Raw genomic sequence first — 21199 nt, 5'->3', positions numbered from 1 at the left:
TGTTACCCCCCCTCCGAACCAATTATTAATGTACGATTAGTGCTTGTACAAGTGCTAAATTTATTCCGCATTGTAAACAGTACAAATTTGGGTGCGTATTGCCTAACCTCTCGTGTTAAAGTATATGTGGGTAATCATTGTACTCCATCTGTGGCTGTGGAATTAAAAGGATCGCAGTTACTGAAGATCAATACAATGATATAACTTGTGTAAACCTATGATAATAACTATTGAATGCCTGGAATTAATATACCATGGGCAGAGGGAAGCGGGAAGCAATTATTCACTCCGTGCTGGTCGAGTGGGAATTCCCAATATACTCAGTCCTTCGGATCATTTTTACCTCATTACAATGTTCACGTCAAGCCAAGATTGATGGAAGAGAAGCTGGTGCCGGCGGACGTAGAAGTCAATCAGATTGACATTAAAACATTTCAGATCCGTTTATTTGCCAGTCGATGAAATTCCTTTACATTCTGTCAATTTATATTCGCCAATCTTTTAAGTTTATTGAAGAATAAATAACCTTATCTGCAATTCATCTGTTATTGAAACAGCGAATCTTCTGGAATGAGAAGCCCCCTTTTTAAGTCCGAGATGAGGAGAATTATTTTCCCTCCGAGGGTGGTTGGTATGTGGAATTCTCTTCTACAGAAAGCAGTGGGGGCCGGGCCATTGAATTTGTTCAAGTCTGAATAGATAGATTTTTGACAGGTGAGGGTGTCGAGGGCTATGGCAGGGCAGGCAGGAACACGGAGTCGAGACCACAGCCAGATCAGTCATTTTATGGACTGGCGAACCAGGCCCAAGAGGCTGAATGGCCTCCTCCTGTTTCTAAGTCCTACGTTCCTACAGGTCAGATAGGGCAGACTGTCTAACCTTTTCCAAAACAGTTACGGATCACAAGGAACATTCAAACTGGTCATGGGCAATCGCTGTTCCTGAAAGGGAGGTGGCTGCGTAGCGGTATTGTCACCGGACTAGTAATCCAGAGGCCCAGGCTCATGCTCTGGGGACCCGGATTCCAATCCCAGATGGTGAAATTTGAATTCACCAAAAGTCGAATGACGACCATGAAATGATTGTCGTAAAAGTCCAAGTGGTTTCCTAATGTCCTTTCACGAAGGAAATCCGCTGTCCTTACCTGGTCTGGCCTATGGATTTGATTCTCCGGTCCCCCAGGCACGTGTTTCTCAGGGACGCGCCATCTGCTGGTTTATCTACTCCCGCCGCTTGTCAATGGGATTTCCTATTGAAGCCACCCTACGCTGTCGGGAAACCATGGGGGTGGGGGGGTTCTGCTGGCGGGAACACAAAATCCCAACTGCCAGAGAATTCCGGCTTATATGTGACTCCAGACCCACACCAATATCCTTGACTCTTTTTTTTTAAAAACCCTCTAAAGTGGTCTAGCAAGCCACTTGAGGGCAATTAGGGATGGGCAATGAATGTTGGCCCTGCCAATGACACCCACATTGAATAAATGAACAAAATGACAGGAATGACTTTACCCTCCTCTTCCATAAAGCCTCCCCCTCTTTCCCTCACCCTCTCTAAATGAAGCTCAATACTTGTTAAGATATTATTCCAACCAGAACCTCAAGATGGTTGTTCTCCATGTGGGAGTCGCAATTGTGAGTTTCAGTAAGTTAGCCAACCTTTGGACAGTATCACAGTCGATGCAGTTTTCCTTCAGGTCCAGTGGATATCACCAGCTTTGGGAATGTTGGCCGCATAGATTTTTCCACTCACTTCCCAGCACTTCCCAGAAACTTGGCTCAGGTCGGCTAATCCACCACACAGAATCAAATTAATACTTTATCACAAAACTGGCCCATTTAAAATCAAGCTGATTTAAGATGTTGCCGTAATGAATCATTTTCTCATCTTCCCAGTGGAGCCATGATGTCCCATAAAACAACCAATCACAGGTCTGAACTTTTGCCTTGGTCTGAAATATCTTGACGCGAGGGAATCCAAATGTTTGGTAAATGAGATGTGCTCATTCGTTTTGTCTTCTGTGCCTGTTTTCCTTTTGCAGGCTACACTGTGCTCCAGAAAAGGGTGTTTGCAAAGCATCGTGGCCCAGTTAGAATCTAAAAGTGAAGACATACATCAGGTTGGTGAATTATGAAGCATTTTTTTCAGGTAGTGTAAAAGTTTAAAGGAACACTCCAAGATAACACACTGTAAAAAAAAATAAGAGAACAACATCACCCTGCCTGCTCAAACACAGAGGTTTGAAGTGTATTTGTTTCAATGCAAGAAGTATAGCGGGTAAGGCAGATTAACTTAGAGCACTGATTAGTACTTGGAATTATGATGTTGTGGCTATCACAGAAGCGTGGTTAAAGGAAGGGCAGGATTGGCAGCTGAACGTTGGAGGATATAGATGCTTCAGGAGAGATAGAGGGGAATGTAAAAGGGGTGGGGGAGTAGCATTACTGGTTAAGGAGAATATTATAGCCGTACTGTGGGAGGACACCTCGGAGGGCTCACACAATGAGGCAATCTGGGTATAGCTCAGGAACAGGAAGGGGGCAATCACAATGTTGGGGAATTTATTACAGGCCCCCCAACTGCCAGCGAGAGATAGGGGAGCAGGTAGGCAGAGAGATTTTGGATAGATGCTAAAGTAACAGGGTTGTTGTGGCAGGGGATTTTAATTTCCCCTACAGTGACAGGGACTCACTTAGTGCTAGGGGTTGGATGGGGCAGAATTTGTAAGGTGTATCCAGGAAGACTTTAAAAAAAAAAAATTTAGAGTACCCAATTCATTTTTTCAATTAAGGGGCAATTTTAGCATGGCCAATCCACCTACCTTGCACATCTTTGGGTTGTGGGGGCGAAACCCACGCAAACATGGGGAGAATGTACAAACTCCACACTGACAGTGACCCAGAGCCGGGGCCGAACCTGGGACCTTGGTGCCGTGAGGCAGAAGTGCTAACCACTGTGCCACCGTGCTGCCCTCAGGACGCCTTCTTGATGCAACATGTAGATAGTCCAACTAGGGAAGGGCAGTACTGGACCTGGTATTGGGGAATGAACCTGGACAGGTGGTTGAGGTTTCAGTAGGGGAACATTTTGGGAGTGGTGACCACAATTCCGTAAGTTTTAGGATACATTTGGACAGGGATGAGGGTAACCCTCGCGTTAAGGTGCTAAATGGGGAAAGGCAAATTACGATAACATTGGACAGGAATTGAAGAATTTGGATTGGGTGCAGCTGTTGGATGGAAAATCAACATCGGACATGTGGAAGTCTTTCAAGTGACAGTTGATTAGGATTCAGAAAGTCACGTTCCTGAGAAAACGAAGGATAAGTATGGGAAGTTTAGGGAGCCTTGGATAACAAAGAATATTGTGAACCTCGTCAAAAAGAAAAAGGAGACTTTTGTACGGTCTAGAAGGGTGGGGACAGTCGAAACCCTTGAGGAGTATAAAGAAAGTAGGACGGTACTTAAGCAGGAAATTAGGAGAGCTAGGAAGGGTCATGAAAGGTCCTTGGTGAGTAGGATTAAGGTGAATCCCAAAGCTTTTGGGGCAAAGTTTAGAGGAGATGTGCGAAGCAGGTTTTTTACACAGAGGGTGGTGAGTGCCTGGATCGCGTTGCCAGGGGAGGTTGTGGAAGCAGATATATTAACGCCGTTCAAAACACATGGATAGGATGGGTATAGAGGGATACGGCACAAGGAAGTGCTGAGGAGTTTGGCAAAGGTTGGTATCATGACCGGTACAGACTTGGAGGGCCGAAGGGCCTGTTCCTGTGCTGTATTGTTCTTTGCTCTATAATGTACTTAAACTTGCATATTTATCTTTTAAAAATTCTCTTTGTACAGGATATAAAATAACAAACTAAAAATATATTGGTCTTTGGCTCCCTGATCAGAGCTGTCATTGTAAAAGTGAAGCGAGAGCCATCATTTAAAAAAATAAAATTTAGAGTATCCAATTCTTTTTTTTCCAACTAATGGGCAATTTAGCGTGGCCAGCCCACCTACCCTGAACATCTTTTTGGGTTGTGGGGGTGAGACCCACACAGACACGGGGAGAATGTGCAAACTCCACGTGGACAGTGACCGAGCTCAAACCCGGGTCTTCAGCGCCGTGAGGCAGCGGTGCTAACCACTGCGCTACTGTGCCACCAGAGTCTTAATTTGAAGCAAAAATATTGCAGATGCTGGAAATCTGAAATAAAAGCAGAAAAGGCTGGAAATAGCCAGCAGGTTGCGGCAGCAGCCTGTCGAGAGAAAAGCAGAGCTAACGTTTCAGGCCGAAGACCTTTCCTCAGAACTGGGAAAAGATCGAGTGGGGTTTGAGCAAGGTCAAAGGGAATTCATTGCTCCTGTGAACGGGAATGAGAATGAGACTGGGTTTCATATTTGGGGTGGGAGACAAGCTGAAAGAACCTAAAAATCAGTTTGCCATTGTGTGCTGCCACAGTGCCTAACAAGCAGCTCAGAGTGGAGTTAATGATAGGTCTGCACATTTGGGTTCAGTGCTTCACATGTGTGTATTATTCCAGGTTGTGGCGAGTATTCTGAGGAATCTTTCATGGAGAGCGGATGTCAACAGCAAGAGGATTCTACGGGAAGTCAGGAGTGTAAGCGCATTGATGCAATGTGCTCTGAAGGCTAAAAAGGTGCGTTCTTATTTAACGGACGCACATTTCATGGTTAACCTAAGATTCTAGCGAAAGATATTGATGGAAAAATGTAGCCAGGGTGAGGGGGGCAGGAAGAGTGGGACTGGTTGACAATCCGAATGACAATGCCTCAATCATTTAAAGGCAACAATCTAAGTTGACCTTAACGTCATGTGTACTTTCTTGTCATCCTTGTGTGTCTCTCACTCAGTGACCCAGCCCAGGGGGGGCTTCTGCGATGGCTGGGGAGACTGGTGGAGTTGGTCAGGGGGTGGCCAGGGGGTGTGCTGTCAGATTGCGGATGGTGGGTTGGGTCCGCGCACAACCGGTGCCATGCTGTACAGCGCGACTGCTGCAGGTCGTCAGCCGTGCGCGTGTGCGACCCGGGTATTCTCCAGCCGCTTTTGGCGTGAACCGCAGCGCCGGTGCTAGCCCTTCACCGGTACCGGAATTGGTGAGGGGTATGCGCCGATTTGCCGGTCGTGAAACACCACGGGTCCCACGCCAGCGTCGGCACTTAGCCCCAGAAATGGAGAATTCCGCCATTGTCACTCTAGTTTTAGCCTCTTGAGCATGCTAGATTTTAATCATTCCATGTAGCACAATCAATCAGTCACGAGGCAAGAAGAGATTAAGTCAATCGATGGCTTTATTACGCAGACTTGTTCCCCAGCAGCTCGGTTACAGAATGTGGCTGCTGGGAGAACCCGGGTTCTTATACTCTGCCTTACTGGGTGGAGCCAGCAGGCGGCAGATCCAATCAGGACCCAGTGTCTGTCCACCAATAGCCTCTCGGCATCACTGGGTACCGTACTACCCCTAATACATACCACCACACTCCACCATTGGTAGTTTTATCTCAACTGTCTAGCCTGAACTCTGAAATTCCCCCCATACCTTCCCAGAAACCTCTCTGCTTTGTTTTCCTCCTTTAAGTTGCTTCTTAGAGCCTACTATTTTGATCAAGTTTATGACCTTCAATTCTGATATCATCTTATGTAGATATCAGTGCTAAATTTTGCTTGGTAATGCTCCTGTGAATCACCTTAGGAAAGTTTATGTTTACGATGCTATATAAATACAGAAGTCAGGAATAAATTCTTCTCAAGTACAATAATCAACACTTGGAATAAAGCTCCAGGAAGAAGGGAAGATGCTTTGAGTTATCCAAGAGCTTATTGGGTGATGAGATGAGTGGTTTCACATGAATGCGCTAAACTTTATAGAGAATTGAGTGGCAACTCTCATCTGGATTTATCTTGTGAGTAGATGTCCTGAGCTTTGCATTTTCATGTTCCTCTCAAGGAGTCAACATTGAAAAGCCTGCTGAGTGCTCTTTGGAACCTGTCAGCTCACAGCACAGAGAACAAGGTGGCCATCTGTTCTGTTGAAGGGGCCCTGGTTTTCCTTGTGGGTACCCTGACGTACAAGTGTCAGAGCAATTCGCTCGCCATCATTGAGAGCGGGGGGGGCATTCTGCGAAACGTTTCCAGCCTCATTGCAACAAACGAGGAGTACAGGTAGAGCAATTAATGATTTATTTTAAAAGCATGTTACTGTGCACTAATTGCTTGCATCGTCTAAATAGGTAGGCATCCCTGTCATCTCTGAATCAGACGATCGTAGGTTCAAGGCCAACTCCAGGAACTGGAGCACAAAATCTAGGCTGACACTCCAGTGCAGTGCTGAGGGCAGACTGCACTGTCAGAGTTGCTGTTTTTCAGATGGTCTGTTAAGCCGAGGCTCCCTCTCAGGTGGAGGTGAAAGGTTCCATGGCACCATTCTGAAGAAGAGTGCGGGGGTCCTCCATGGTAACTTGGCCAATATTTATTTATCCCACAGCATCTTACCAAAAAAAAAGCTGATCATGATAATATTTCCGTCTGTTGGAGCTTGCTGTGCACAAATTGTCTGCTGCATTTCCTACATTAGAACAATGACGGCACTTTAAAATTACTTCATTGACTGTAAGGTGTGTTGGGACATCCTGAAGCTATGAAAGGTGTACTGATGGCTGCATCAATAGTGAGTTGATGTGGCTATATTCCAATTCTGACACATAATGCCAGTGTGAAGAGAGCCCCTTTTCTTTCTGAACTCTAGTCACCCGCAGCTTGATTTTGTGCATTCACCTTTTTTTGGAAAAGCTATAACATGGTGCAGATTTTCAGAACTCTCTAAGGTAATTGGACAAATTCAAAGGATGCCAGAAATATTCTGCAGGACGGGCAGCATCTGTGGAGAATGAAACAGAGTTAATCTTTCAGCTCGAAGACCTTTCATCACAACCATTATTTAGTCAGATATCTGTTATTTTGTATTGTGAAATAGTTATGAACATTAATACTTGTGAATATTAATGTAGCTAACAAAGCATAAAAACAATGAGTAGATTGTTGGAATTACTCAAGAACGCGATCATTTTATATCATACCAGTAAGTTCTAATTAATTCTATTTGTTTTTTGTTTATTCTTTCATGGGATGGGGTATTACCATTTGTTGCCCAACCCTAATTGCCCCTGAACTGTGTCTTGCTTGGCCATTTCAGAGGACAGTTAAAAGTCAATTATGTTGCCATGGGTCTGGAATCACATGTAGGCCAGACCGGGTAAGCACGGCAGATTTCCTTCCCAAAAGGGACATTAGTGAACCAGACAGGTTTTTATGACAATCGACAATGGTATCACGCACCATAACTATTTTATATTCCAGGTTTATTTAAATTCGCCCAAATGCCTGCGGTGGGATTTGAATCCATGTCCCCAGAGCATTAGCTTGGGGCCTCTGGAGGGGGCAGGACGGTGGCACATTGGTTGGCACTGCTGCCTCACAGCGCCAGAGACCCGGGTTCAATTCCAGCCGTGGGTGACTGTCTGGGTGGAATTTGCACGTTCTCCCCGTGTCTATGTGGGTTTCCTCCGGGTGCTCCGGTTTCCACCCACAGTCCAAAGATGTGCAGGTTAGGTGGATTGGATATGCTAAATTGCCCCTTAGTGTCCAAAAATGTGCAGGTTAAGAGGGGTTGCAGGGATAGGGTGGGGAGTGGGCCTAAGTACGGTGCTGTTTCAGAGTCAGTGCAGATTGGATGGGCCAAATGCCCTCCTTCAGCACTGTAGGGATTCTATGATACTAGTCCAGTGTCATTACCACCATGCCACCATCTCCCCCACCTTCTGTTTTACACTACATTGTACTTCAAAATTTAAAAATGAAGACATATACTATGAAAACATTGAAATAATTGCAACTAGTATGATAGCAATTTTTTTTAAAAACCCGCACATTTTGATTATTTTTCTCTTCCATCTATTTTATTATTAAAATATAACTGTCTCCAGGGACCCGGGTTCGATTCCCGGCTTGGGCCACTGTCTGTGCGGAGTCTGCACGCTCTCCCTGTGTCTGCGTGGGTTTCCTCCGGGTGCGCCGGTTTCCTCTCGCAAGTCCCGAAAGACGTGCTGTTGGGTGAATTGGACATTCTGAGTTCTCCCTCAGTGTACCCGAACAGGCGGCGGAATGTGGCGACTAGGGGCTTTTCACAGTAACTTCATTGCAGTGTTAATGTAAGCCTACGTGTGACACTAATAAAGATTATTATTATTTTGCTTAATCGCCTTCTTTTGTCTTTTAGGCAAATCCTACGTGACTACAACTGCCTGCAGACCTTGTTGCAACATCTGAAGTCCCACAGTTTGACCATTGTCAGCAATGCTTGTGGAACCTTATGGAATCTCTCAGCTCGCAGCTCGAAGGACCAAGAGCTACTGTGGGACCTGGGAGCCGTCAGCATGTTGAGGAACCTGATTCATTCCAAACACAAGATGATAGCAATGGGGAGCGCAGCTGCCCTGAGGAATCTTTTGACCAACCGGCCAGCCAAATACAAAGACACCACCATGGTATCTCCTGGTTCTTGCATGCCCTCTTTGTACATGAGAAAGCAGAAAGCTTTGGAGGCTGAGCTGGATGCCAAACATTTGACGGAGACATTTGATGGCATTGAAAAGCTTAGTCCTAAGCACCCCAACATCAACAAGCCTCTCCGGCACATTGAAAGCCTGGCCAAGGATTATGCTTCAGACTCTGGATGTTTTGACGACGATGAGGGTCCCAATATATCAACTGGATTGGAAACTGGGGGATTAAGCGTGCTTTCCATGTACCTCAATTCCTCCTTTCTTCAAGGACAAGGCTTGTCCAGATGTCGTAGTAGTGGAAGATGTTCAGAATCAGAAAGAGATCTTGAGGGAAATCTTCAAAAATTCAATCCTGCCACTGATAATGTCTCTGTTGCAGCGGAGAGACTTGTAAACCAGATATCCACAACTGTAGCTAGAATTGACAAAATAGTGGAAGACATGTCTAACATACACACATCCTCTGAAGACAGTTTCAGTCTTAGCTCTGAAGATCAATGCATTGACTGGCAGTGTGCGTTAGATGACTTGAATGAGCCCAGGACAAAGTCTTCATCACCCTGTCATTTTAGGGATGCTGCTAATTCAGGCAAACGTGAAAATCGGAGTAAAGTGCACGCGATCTTGGGAGCAAGAACAGACTACACAAACCTATCAAGCGATAGTCTGGATTGTGCCAACAGCACTGGCGGCTGTGACATGAAAGGCCACATTCTTTCAATGAAGGAATCCTCGGCAAAAGACCAAACGGACGAACTTCCTATGTATCAGAGAAGACCGACCAACTTGGACCTAAAGAGTGGGGAGAATGATCAGCTAGATCGAAAGGATTCTGATGGACAATTGAGATCCAGGGAATCCAAAATGACATTTAATGAAGCCTGGGGCATAAGAAAACCGGATGAAATAAGTAAAAAACAATTCTCACCTTTTTATGAAAAGATCCCTGCGGCATCAGTCACAACGGGAAGCAGTCAAAGCCCAAGCCCAGGAAATTCTCTAACTCCTCAGAGTTTGAGTGGCAGAAGGCAGGCATGGGTCCATTCTGGATACTCACAGAGCAGTAGAAATGCGAACCAAGGTCTTTCTAGCACATCGGCTTCCACACCAATGTCCAATGACCAGGAAACTTTACAAACGTACTGTGTGGAAGACACTCCAATTTGTTTCTCAAGGTGCAGTTCACTCTCATCCCTTTCATCTGCTGAAAATGTCTTGGACGTTCAAATTGGCAGCGAAAATGATGTTGACAGCGACTCCTCTTTGGAAATCATTGGTGTCGAAAACGAGTCACCACAGCCTGAGGAGAAGTCACTGAGCGATGACTCCTTTGCCTCAAAAGAAATGCGGATCCAGCCCAGTGACCATTCCTTCAGCAGCTCATCTCAACCAATTGAAATACCTTGCCCCAAGCACGAGAAGTTTTTGTTACGCAAGAAAGTGTCTTCGAGAAATATGGATTCCAGCCCATCAAGTCCTTCTGAAAATTATTTGCAAGAAACCCCACTGGTGTTAAGCAGGTGCAGTTCAGTCAGTTCACTTGGGAGCTTTGAGAGCCCATCCATTGTAAGTTCTATTCAGAGCGACCCTTGCAGCGAAATGATCAGTGGTACCATCAGCCCCAGCGATTTGCCCGACAGCCCTGGTCAGACCATGCCCCCCAGCAGAAGCAAGACCCCTTTGCTTGACCAAATGGAAAAGGATGCCGGTCAAGGCAACAGCCAATGGGATGGCGATATGAGAAAACACATGGACATCAATGATTTTAAGGAACGATTTCACCTTCCCCCAGATATTGACACCATGCTCTATTTCACTTTGGAAAAGCCCAATGAAAACTTTTCCTGCGCTTCGAGCCTAAGCGCCCTCACTCTCCACGAGCCATATATTCAGAAGGACATTGAGCTAAAGCTGATGCCTCTCTTCCAAGAGAAGAGCTGTTTCAATTGCTGTGCACACGGGGAAGACATCAGAGAGGAGAGGAACGGGGATGGGATGGAAAAAGTCGATAAGCTGGATAGTATCCTGGAAAACTCCGACGATGACATTGAGATCCTGAAAGAATGCATCAATTCTGCCATGCCCACCAAATTCAGGAATGTGAAAGCTTCTGCCGCATCTGGTTTACCCACCCAGGATCCGCAATGCAGCAAATCGCGCCAGCGGCCTGTTTTCATGCTATTGCCAGCTCACTCCCAGTTAGAACCGTCTGGTCAAAGCCCCTCAAAAAATGACACTTTTCGCGAAGATTCCTCATACTCGGATTCAGTGGAAGGGACTCCAGTTAATTTTTCCAGTTCCGCCTCGCTCAGCGACGAGACCTTAGAGTACCCGCAGAACGAATCACCCAAACTGACAAACGTTAAGGCCGAAGTGATGGAGAGAAGGGAGCTTCTTCCCGCAGAAGGCCAAAATGCTGATGACTTGGAGGTACCTATAGCTATAAGGATGCACGACAGGAGTCTCGAACAAGGGAGTAAATACAACTTAAATCTAAATAATTCCATGTCAGGGGCTCAATCGTATTCACTTCATTTCAGCCAAAGGGAGGTTTTGAAAAGGAACCAGACCCCATTACCCCCACAGTCATGTCAAAGCCAGAACGTTCATGCTTTTCAACCAGGATTGATTGCAAATAGCTTCAGGAAGGAGCAAGCTTCACCAAGACACACGCTGGAGTTGGACACAAAGAGAAGTGTTTGTAAGAACCCGGAGGAAGGGCAGCAGAGGATGGATGTTTCCTGTGGGGAATACATTCACGGGAGCTTCGCGTTCCAATCTCTACGGCACACCACCCCCACTGAAGAGGCTGTGTACTGTTTTTATGAGAATGACTCTCTCGACAGGCTGGGTGTCCCAAAAGATGCTGCGAAAATTGAAGGAGAAGATGACTATGGAGGGAAAATCATCAAACACAACAGGGTAGCGAGAAACGAACCAACCCACAGCCATAATCCAGTCTCAAAGTTCAGAAGCGCCAGTGTGGCCAACAAAACTGAGCGAAATCTGATAACAGATGAAAGCCCTCTCTGCCTCTCCCTGAGCTCCTCGTTGAGTTCACTGAGCGACATGGACTCGGAGGACACGCAGGCGAAAACACGGAAGGCATTTGTGAAATCGAGGAAGAAGTCTCAGAACCCCACTGTTTCTAAGTCTTTTAATAGTGGATACCCGTCCCTGTCAGCAAGAAGGGACAGTTCCGCCAGCTCGCCCAGCTACGATTCGGAAGATGACCTGCTGCAGAAGTGCATCAGCTCAGCCATGCCAAAGAAAAGGAGGCATTCCTCACGGCGAAAGTCTGAGAGGTCCTCAAAGCAAAGCCTGAAAGGCGATGGCCAGAGCAACTGTGGCAGAGACATGGCTGGTGGCCTGGAGTGCAGCAAGGACTCGAACCAAGATGTTTACAGCTCACTGTCAGATTTAACATCCCCTGACTTGGGAAGCATTGAGTGGAAAGCCATCCAGGAAGGTGCCAACTCAATAGTTACCAGCTTGCACCAGGCTGCAGCTTGCCTTTCCAGAGAGCCGTCCTCGGAATCCGATTCAATTCTGTCCTTTGTGTCAGGACTGTCCATCGGATCGACCCTGCATTTCACCCTTGAGCGGAAGGACAAGAAAAGGGCCCCGAAGGAGCAGACACGCAACGTAGAGGGTGCAGAGACCACTTGCAAAGAAGGGAAGAGGCCAAGTGAAAATAAGGCGGGTAAATCTTTCATTGGTGGGAAGGTTCCAAATGCGCCCAAGCCACCCTCTCGGGCAGTGAGCTTACCCGTGGTCTTTCGAGGAAGGACTGTGATCTACATGCCCGATATGTTTAAGAAGTCCACGAGTGCGAGCCCTGCTTCAAAGAAAGCAGCGCCTCAAAGTAACCCGGCTTCCAAAACTCCTAGCCAGGCGTTTAGATCACGGAGCTTGCACAGGCCGGGAGAGACAACAGTGAAAGTGGAGAGTACTCTTCCAAAGAGAAGTGTGACTCCACCAGCAAGAATAGCAAGAGGTCCTTCACGGGGGTCGTCCAGGAATTCGACACCATCACGGCAGCCCCCGAAGAACGTAACGAGCACTCTACAGTCGGCCAGGCAAGGGACGCCAAATGGATCAAAAATCAATATCAACAAGTTTGATCAGAAACCCAGAGCTCAGGTGAGTTCTACACTTTCCACTCCAAGCATCAAGACTCCAATTTCAGGGAAGCTGTCTCGCAAATCTCCAGTCCAAACACAAAATATTCAGACGCCAATTAAACAGGTAACCCCGGCAAAGAAGGGGCCCTCTTTTCAAAGGATTGAGCCTCTGGGACCAAGTAAGAACCAAGGCTGTAAGAAGGTTATGCCGCCCAATAGGCTGGACCTGGTGAGAATGTCATCCGCAAAATCAAGCGGCAGCGAATCTGACAAATCCAACTTTGTCCGGCAGCTGACATTCATCAAAGAGTCCTCAGGCCTGCTGATGAGGCAGAAGTCTGAGGCTTCTTCCTCCGAATCAGTCTCCTCACTGTCCCAGTCTGTCTCACCAAGGAGAAGCAAGTCGGATTTTCAGAAGGCTTTCACACGTTCAACTCAACGCCAAGAGCTAAAAGTGGCCAAACCAGCCCCCAACCTGAGCTTGAGTCAGAGGAAATCCTCGTGCAATGAGGAAGGACTCCGAATTGAGAAGCTGTCGAGAAGGCCAAGCTCGGAAAGCCCCTCGAGGCTCCCGGTGAAAAACAGCGCGGTCTGGAAGCATGATAACTTCAAACGCTATTCATCTTCACCTCACATCAATGTGTTGCAGCGGGCTGGGAGCCCATCTTCCACGCGTTCCGCCTCGTCAGAATCGAGTGACAAGACAAAAAGTGAAGAAGAACCTCGAAGTAGTCAACCGTTTGCAAACCAAAAAGAACAGCCAACGAAGAAGATCCAGCCCAGCTTAAGAGGGATGTGGAGAAGAATCAAAGATGAAGACATTCCATATTTTCTCAGCAACTCCCTTCCGCCCTCAGCAATGGCACTAGTAAATAAATCAGAGTCTGAGCAACAGTTGAACAAAGTGGGAACCGTGGAAACTAAAACCAGTGATGCTTTTGTGCAAACTGACGACTTCCCCATCACAAAAATAAATTCGAGCACATCGCCAACTTTGGACCTCATCCCTCACATTGCGCAAGCTATTCCTAGGAATACCACAAGCAGATCATTGATGGGGAAAAATCCAGAGACCACATATGGCATCTATTCAGACAATGAACAGGAACTTGACACATTAATGCTGATGAGGAACAATATGACCACTTCAGCTGAGATTGAAAACTATGCTAATGTCCCAGGACACATGCATTTCAACTCAAGTAGACATGGTTCTCCAAGCAGAGCTGCACGAGTGACCCCTTTCAACTACATACCTAGCCCCAAGACAATGAGATCAGACAGTGGATCTCTCCAACCATCTCAGATACGAGCACCTATTATTAATGAAAAAACAGTGGGAGAAGTGCAAAGCTGAAAGCCAAATTGATCAGTAGACTACTTGAGCTTAAGTACTTTGTTACTTTGCAGTTTTCACTTGACAATAAACAACCCATGAATGATATGCTCATTCATAAATGTGCCTCAAGCACAGCCTTAAATTGGGGTACAAAATGCATGCATCATCTAATTTAGTTCTACCACTATCCATCCAATTATGAGACTATTATTTAATTGAGACATTATAAGGTGAGGCACCTCCCGCGAAGACATTAACAACAATGTTGGTGTATCACTTGTTTATATTTAGGAGCTGGCTAACAAATGGTGACACACAGCTACACGTGATTCACGCGTGTGAACACTATGTTCTAATGATAGGGTTTAGTGACTAATGGTAACACTCAAAAACTTTGATCAGTTTCAACTCACGTTGGTTTCTGTTTGGTCAATTGTTAGGCAGATTTGCAAATATTAGTTGAATGAAGAATAGTTAGCCGGTTGACGCTAATCAGAGATGCTGAGACAGTTACGTTTGAGTTGAGTTCTGCTGGAACAAAGATAATTTTTAATAATTATAAAGCTAATAGTATTCCTAATAATTTAATGATGATTGCTACTTCAATGACTATCTCAATTTATGAAGACAATTAATGCAGTACATTGTGTAACAATAATGGGTCTGTTAGCCCATGTACATTGATCAAGGCACTCAATTATGTCTGTACTATGATTACTGGAGTAATCGTTAACGTACTGGTGTTCTACATCCTGCTCACGAATATGTCCCATGCGTATCCACAACTGGGCAATTTAAGTGGGAGGAAGGACAAGAGGGGACAACGTGCCATCTTCTTAACCAAGGCCAAACATAGGCCTCTCGTTTTACAAAGCAGCACTTTCGGAACGTCCAACGTACCACTGAACATCAAAAACAGATGGGCAGTCGGGACAGAATAGTGAAAACACTTTACTCATAATACATTCCTAGTTTGCAAGCAACAAACATTTAAATAAATATACTTTTAAATTGAGAAGGGGGAATATGCTATGTTTGATGGGAGCTTACAATCAAAAGCAAAACAGGGGGAAATAAATGTTTTGAAGGGGTAGTATCACTTTCTAACCAAACGTGCTTCAATTTCTTCAGGAAAGTTGCATCTTCAGGATTTATAATTCAAAACGTTCTCATTAAAGTTTCGCTTTCCTGTTTGTTCAATGTTACAAATGATTTGTAAAATTTTTAAGAGGTTCTATATGGACTAATTTCCCATTCTGACATTCTGCTGGCAATGTTGCTGACTGCATTTTTTTTGCAGCAATTATACACTGATACTTAGATATAGAAGGGATAAATACAGAAAATTTAACCTTTAAAATTGCTACATTCTAAAAATGCACTTAAATAACTCCATGGAGTTTAGAGAGAAATGCACGGTGCAACACTTGAATGGTGTTCGAGAATATGTGCATTGCGTTGACGCCAATTGGGATTTAGATTTTAATCCAATTCGGTCGGAAGGGATTCAGGTTTCTTCTTTCTCTGACAGATGTAGGGGTTTACAGCAAATATACCTGCATTTTAGTATAACTGGCACAAAAGTTGACATTAGCATTCAAAGAGGCCAAGAGGGTGGGAGATTTGAATACCACGCTGATGGGCATTCTGCTGGATTTTGGGGTTAAAATTGGGCATTCTGTATTTAATCTGTCCTATACCTGACTTGGGATCATTCAGTGCTAATGCTTGGTGTCAAATAATGACCTGCTTCCCCATTCCACATCTTGGTATGTACAAACAATCAATCGAAGATACCAAATGCTTCAAAAGTAAATATTGAGCTTTGGCAAGAGCTGCAACAGCAGAAGAGGACAGTGATTGGGAAAGAACTATATGTTGTGCTTTTAGAAGAAAGGTTACTGAAAAGTAAGCAAGAGGACCAAGTCAATGTTTTATTTCAAAAAATAAAATTTATGTCATTGTAACGTGGTGACCTTTGGTTGTAAGAGATTTGGGTCCACAAGTGACAGACAGTGAACAGATAAGCACATGAAGGTTTATCATGCTCCTCTTAATTTCTTTATGATGTGGAGATGCCGGCGTTGGACTGGGGTGAGCACAGTACGAAGTCTTACAACACCAGGTTAAAGTCCAACAGGTTTGTTTCGATGTCACTAGCTTTCGGAGCGCTGCTCCTTCCTCAGGTGAATGAAGAGGTCTGTTCCAGAAACACATATATAGACAAATTCAAAGATGCCAAACAATGCTAGGAATGCGAGCATTAGCAGGTGATTAAATCTTTACAGATCCAGAGATGGGGTAACCCCAGGTTAAAGAAGTGTGAATTGTCTCAAGCCAGGACAGTTGGTAGGATTTCGCAGGCCAGATGGTGGGGGATGAATGTAATGTGACATGAATCCCAGGTCCCGGTTGAGGCCGCACTCATGTGTGCGGAACTTGGCTATAAGTTTCTGCTCGGCGATTCTGCGTTGTCGCGGGTCCTGAAGGCCGCCTTGGAGAAGCGTTCTTCATGAAGAGACCTCTTCATTCACCTGAGGAAGGAGCAGCGCTCCGAAAGCTAGTGACGTCGAAACAAACCTGTTGGACTTTAACCTGGTGTTGTAAGACTTCGTACTAATTTCTTTATCAAACAGAGGTATCAATCTTTGTGTGGTTTGGTCGCTAGCAGTCCCTTCTGTCTGCTGTGTCTGCGTGGAAAATCGGGACCCTCATGACACGACATGAAGCAGAGAAAGTGTTTCTCTTTCAAAGCCACTCAAACGTTGCCAAAATAACAATTAGCTGGACATTCATCTCTCACTGTATGGAAAATGGCTGCTGTATTTGCCCATTTATGAATGACGACACCTCAAAAGTAATTTGCTGCTTTTTCTGTCCTGAGAAATATACGGGAGTGCTATATATGTGCAATCTTTATTTTGCTTCTTTGAGCAGTTTAGCAGAGACACCCAGCGTAATTCAAACCAGTCAGGTTAAAATCAACCAGAGAAGTGATGGGATTGAGTGCAATGTTGGACTTACACCCTCCCTCTCCCCGCTGCATTTAACTCTGTTTTGACCTCTACCCTTGGGAGAGGAATGTTGGGTAGATTGTAAAATCAGCATTCCACCCATTCCCGTGAGCTTCCTACAGGTCCGGCTAAAATTACAGCTGAATTGAGTTTGTATGCTATTTTTTGCACAAGGTCATTTGAAGGCCATCTTGATCATGTGTAAGTTTATGCAGCAAAACTGGAGCAATGCTGTCCCTTTGAGGTGGCATCAAGTGTGGGAAAGCTGTCATGTACATAAAACGATTAATTATGTTCATCAGTGGGTAATGTAATTAATTTACTTTCACTTAATTTAAATTAATGAAAGAGGCAGAATGACGTATTAGCACAATGGCCAGTACTTTTCTAGACTTTGTGCACCAGTTGAGTTTAATTTACTGGAATACTTAACTAACTAAATAAGCTTGGATCGGTTGTTAATTTCACAGCATTTTGTTGAAAACCCAAATCTTTAGCTGTGCTTTTAGTCCATATCATACTTGAGTAGTAACTTTTAACCTTATTGTTCCATACAAACAAAGTAAAGGAGTTTAGTGGGGAGAAATGTAAACTGACAAGGGCAAAGTATATTGGAGGAGCAATTCCACAGAAGGATTGTGAGTCATAAAAATTATTCTGCATTTTATTCCATTATCGGCATTTTGCTTCAGGTCTACATTGAGGGCAGAAAATGAAGGATTGAAATAATCATTGTTTCATTCATGTTGAGTGTAGCTTTATTCCAAAAAATGTATTTTAACCTTTCTTGTTCTAACATGACAACTTCACAAAGCAAACCTTTCAAGTAAGATCAAGGGACTGCTACTTCCAGACTCATTTAGGAAACAGCTGGGTGCTCGTGTTGGGAAGATAGGTGCGGCTGTTATTCGGGAAGGAAGATGCCAAATGGACAAAAGGGCCTTTTTCATCGAGAGCTATTTTGTGATCTTGTGGCCAAGGGTGGGATTGAGGAGGGCAAAAGTCGAGGCGGTGAGGTGGGCTTTTAGCAAGAAAAGCGCAATTGAGATCATTCTTTTCTGAAATATGGTTGTGCCATCTCCCCATAGAAACAATCCTGTTACAATAAGATGTGCTGATTAAGAGGCTATTTGGTGCCAATATTATTTATCCTGATATTTTCCACTGATTTCTGCTGGGCAATTATTCTCTGGTGTCACTATGAATCCTTCCCTAAGTGATCACTTTTCCTGTGTGAACATGGGCATTAAGTGTTGATGGACATTCCATCTGAAGGGTGTCACCATGGAGTCCAATATGCTTAGACGAGGAAGGTGAGGAATCACGCAAGATTTCTTCTTACCTGCTATCTGTAACATATTGAAAACTTACATCTGTGTGCACTCCGTTTACAAAACTGTATTCCATTTGTTACATTTTTTGCCACACTTTTGTCAGTTTTGTTCATGATAACATTTTATGCCCACTTTTATAAGGGAAATTGCCTATGTAAACCTGTCACACTGTATTTACATCCTCCTACCAGTGGTGGGGCCGTAGCACGTCACTTTTCCCTCTCTTGCCTTCTGTACTGCAGGGAAACTCCTTTTTTCCAACCACTTTATTCTGCTTCTCAATGTCTATTAAATTATGAATAAAATGATCTACTTGTTATGTAAATATAACAACAGAATGACTTTAAATAGGTCTGTGGCACATGGTTTAATTATCCCCTGCCCCCTAACCCTATTTCGCCTGAATATTGCACTTGGTCTTAACTCACCCATGTGCAATGCCACGGGAGATCAAGTAGAAGTTTAAATAGCTGCTGCAGTTGTAAGCTTGTATTTCTGCTTCTGGTGCAAAAAAAAGGCTGGATGTGAAAGGTTTATCGAACAATACATTTTTTTAAAAGTCAAGGCCAATAACAGCATATTAGGGTATGCTTGATCTTTGACTGCTATTGCTTAAATTAAGCCTTCTAGGCCATTTAAAATATGGCCCCTTTAAATGTCATGGAAACTCTGGTCCTGTCTTGCTTCTGAGATTAGTTTCTATGGCAATGGAACTGAAGTCCTTAATCGTGTAGACTGTTGGTTATTTTTAACCTTCAAGTAGAAACATCTCATTTTGCAGGACAAAATCTCGTATCCAATATAGGCATGACTGACACGTCTGTAATTATGTGCTGTTAAGTAGTATGTGTTATTTTCTTTGGCATACCATGTGTTGGAGTTTGGCAGAAAATATAACTAACTGTGGTGCCAACCGAATGAAGGCAGATAGTTGTTGGCTAGTGAAGGCGGTACTGGGGGCGATTGAATCCCCAGGCCAGTGCACAAATGCCATCTTATCACTGCCTCTTCAAAGGATTTTTATGTTTCACTGGACAAATGTGCAAATCGGCACTTTGCATATCAGAAAAATGTGGTGTATATATTTATAACTCGTTCATGTATTTTAAATGTTTGTCTCATTAAAAAAATCTTCAACTCAGATTGTTAATGAGCTTCCAACATTTCTTTCTGCTAAATTGTGGAGTTGTCAGCTTTGGCTCTCGGTTCCATGTTTTTCCTTTTATTAAATAAATTTAGAGTATCCAATTCATTTTTTCCAATTAAGGGGCAATTTAGCCTGGCCAATCCACCTACCCTGTACATCTTTGGGTTGCGTGGGCGAAACCCATGCAAACACGTGGCGAATGTGCAAACTCCACACGGACAGTGACCCAGAGCCGGGATCGAACCTGGGACCTCGGCGCCGTGAGGCAGCAGTGCAGGCGCCGTGAGGCAGCAGTGCTAACCACTGCGCCACCGTGCTGCCTTGCTTTTGGTTCTTAAGTTAACTCATTTGTTCAATCAGTTTGACCGTGCAATGAAGATACCTTCCTTGCCCGTCACGTCCTGGGGTGGGACTCAAACCCAGAGCTGGCTCAGAGGCAGGGACGCTATCCATTGCAACTCAAGACCTCCCTACGTCTTTATGTGTCTCAGTCAAATAACCTTCGATAGTGCTCCTGGGAAGCACCTTAGGAAGCTTTACTACATTTAAGGTGCTGTATAAATGCAAGTTGTTGTTGCTGTCATTACAGGGATATGATGGCGTTACACAGAACCACAGAACTTTTACAATGAAGGAGGAGACCATTCAGTCCATCTAGTCTGTACTGGCTCTCTGAAAGAGCACCCTATCTAGCCCCACTCTTCTGTCTTGACCCCGTATCTTAATTTTCAGATAGCAATCCATATCCCTTTTGGATGCCTCGAGCAATCCTGCTTCCACCAGCCGTCCTTTCAGGAAGCTTATTCCAGATTCCAACTGCCCTCTGGGCGTTAAAAGTTTTATTCCCATCACTTTTACCCCTTTGGCCAATGACTTTGAAGCTGTGACCTCTAGTTCTTGATGCTCTCTTGAGTGGGAACAGTTTCACTCCATTACTTGATCCAAGTGGCCATTCTTTATAGCAAGCTAGTCATCTTTAGACATCATTTGCTGAGCCTAATCTTGTCTGCACCCAATATTAACCGATGTACAATACTAGCAGGGAGCACTGGATTATTATAACACTGGATAATTTTGTCTTCCTAACTGGAAGCTATTTGTTACTCATTACCACCACCCAACTAGAGTTACCAACATTAATACCATGTATTTCTGGAGGTTTCATCATATGGACCAACCATTTTGACTGTTGCTGCTGTTTTGCATCCCCTGTATTTTGGGACAATATGCAGTTTGACATTGAGTTTTAAGATATCACTTCAAAACGCTCCACTTATTTTGCACAACATGCAAAGAAGGGTGGATTTGGGGCAGCATGGTGGCGCAGTGGGTTAACACTGCAGCCTCACTGCGCCGAGGTCCCAGGTTCAATCCCTGCTCTGGGTCACTGTCCGTGTGGAGTTTGCACATTCTCCCCGTGCTTGCGTGGGTTTCGCTCCCGCAACCCAAAAGATGTGAATGGTAGGTGGATTGGCCACGCTAAATTGCACCTTAATTGGAAAAAATGAATTGGGTACTCTTAAAAAAAATGTTAAAAAGAAGGGTGGATTTATTTTTTACTGCAAACTGAAAAATACAATGTGTGAAGTACGCTGGACTACAGAGTATCTCATTTTATTAAAGGCGAAAAATTTGTAAATGTATTCGTTTTCATTTTAAAGGAGAAAAAAAAAG

The 21199-nt window shown here is 44.5% G+C and overlaps 1 protein-coding gene across 3 annotated transcripts in view; it reads left to right on the top strand.

Moving 5' to 3' along the window:
• apc2 (APC regulator of WNT signaling pathway 2) overlaps positions 1 to 19521 on the top strand; it is a 227767-nt gene extending 208246 nt beyond the window's left edge. For all 3 annotated transcript variants that reach the window (XM_072482138.1, XM_072482140.1, XM_072482139.1), the window contains 4 exons: positions 2042 to 2119; positions 4529 to 4645; positions 5954 to 6168; positions 8282 to 19521. In XM_072482138.1, coding sequence (XP_072338239.1) covers positions 2042 to 2119; positions 4529 to 4645; positions 5954 to 6168; positions 8282 to 14048 — 6177 coding nt within the window. In that variant the 3' untranslated portion in view covers positions 14049 to 19521. The remainder of the gene's footprint in view (positions 1 to 2041; positions 2120 to 4528; positions 4646 to 5953; positions 6169 to 8281) is intronic.
• The last annotated feature ends 1678 nt before the right edge of the window (positions 19522 to 21199 follow it).

Source organism: Scyliorhinus torazame, chromosome 18, assembly GCF_047496885.1.
Source record: "Scyliorhinus torazame isolate Kashiwa2021f chromosome 18, sScyTor2.1, whole genome shotgun sequence".
Classification (NCBI taxonomy): Eukaryota; Metazoa; Chordata; class Chondrichthyes; order Carcharhiniformes; family Scyliorhinidae; genus Scyliorhinus; species Scyliorhinus torazame.
The sequence above is the reverse complement of the archived record's forward strand: the minus strand, read 5'-3'. Positions and strand labels throughout refer to the sequence as shown.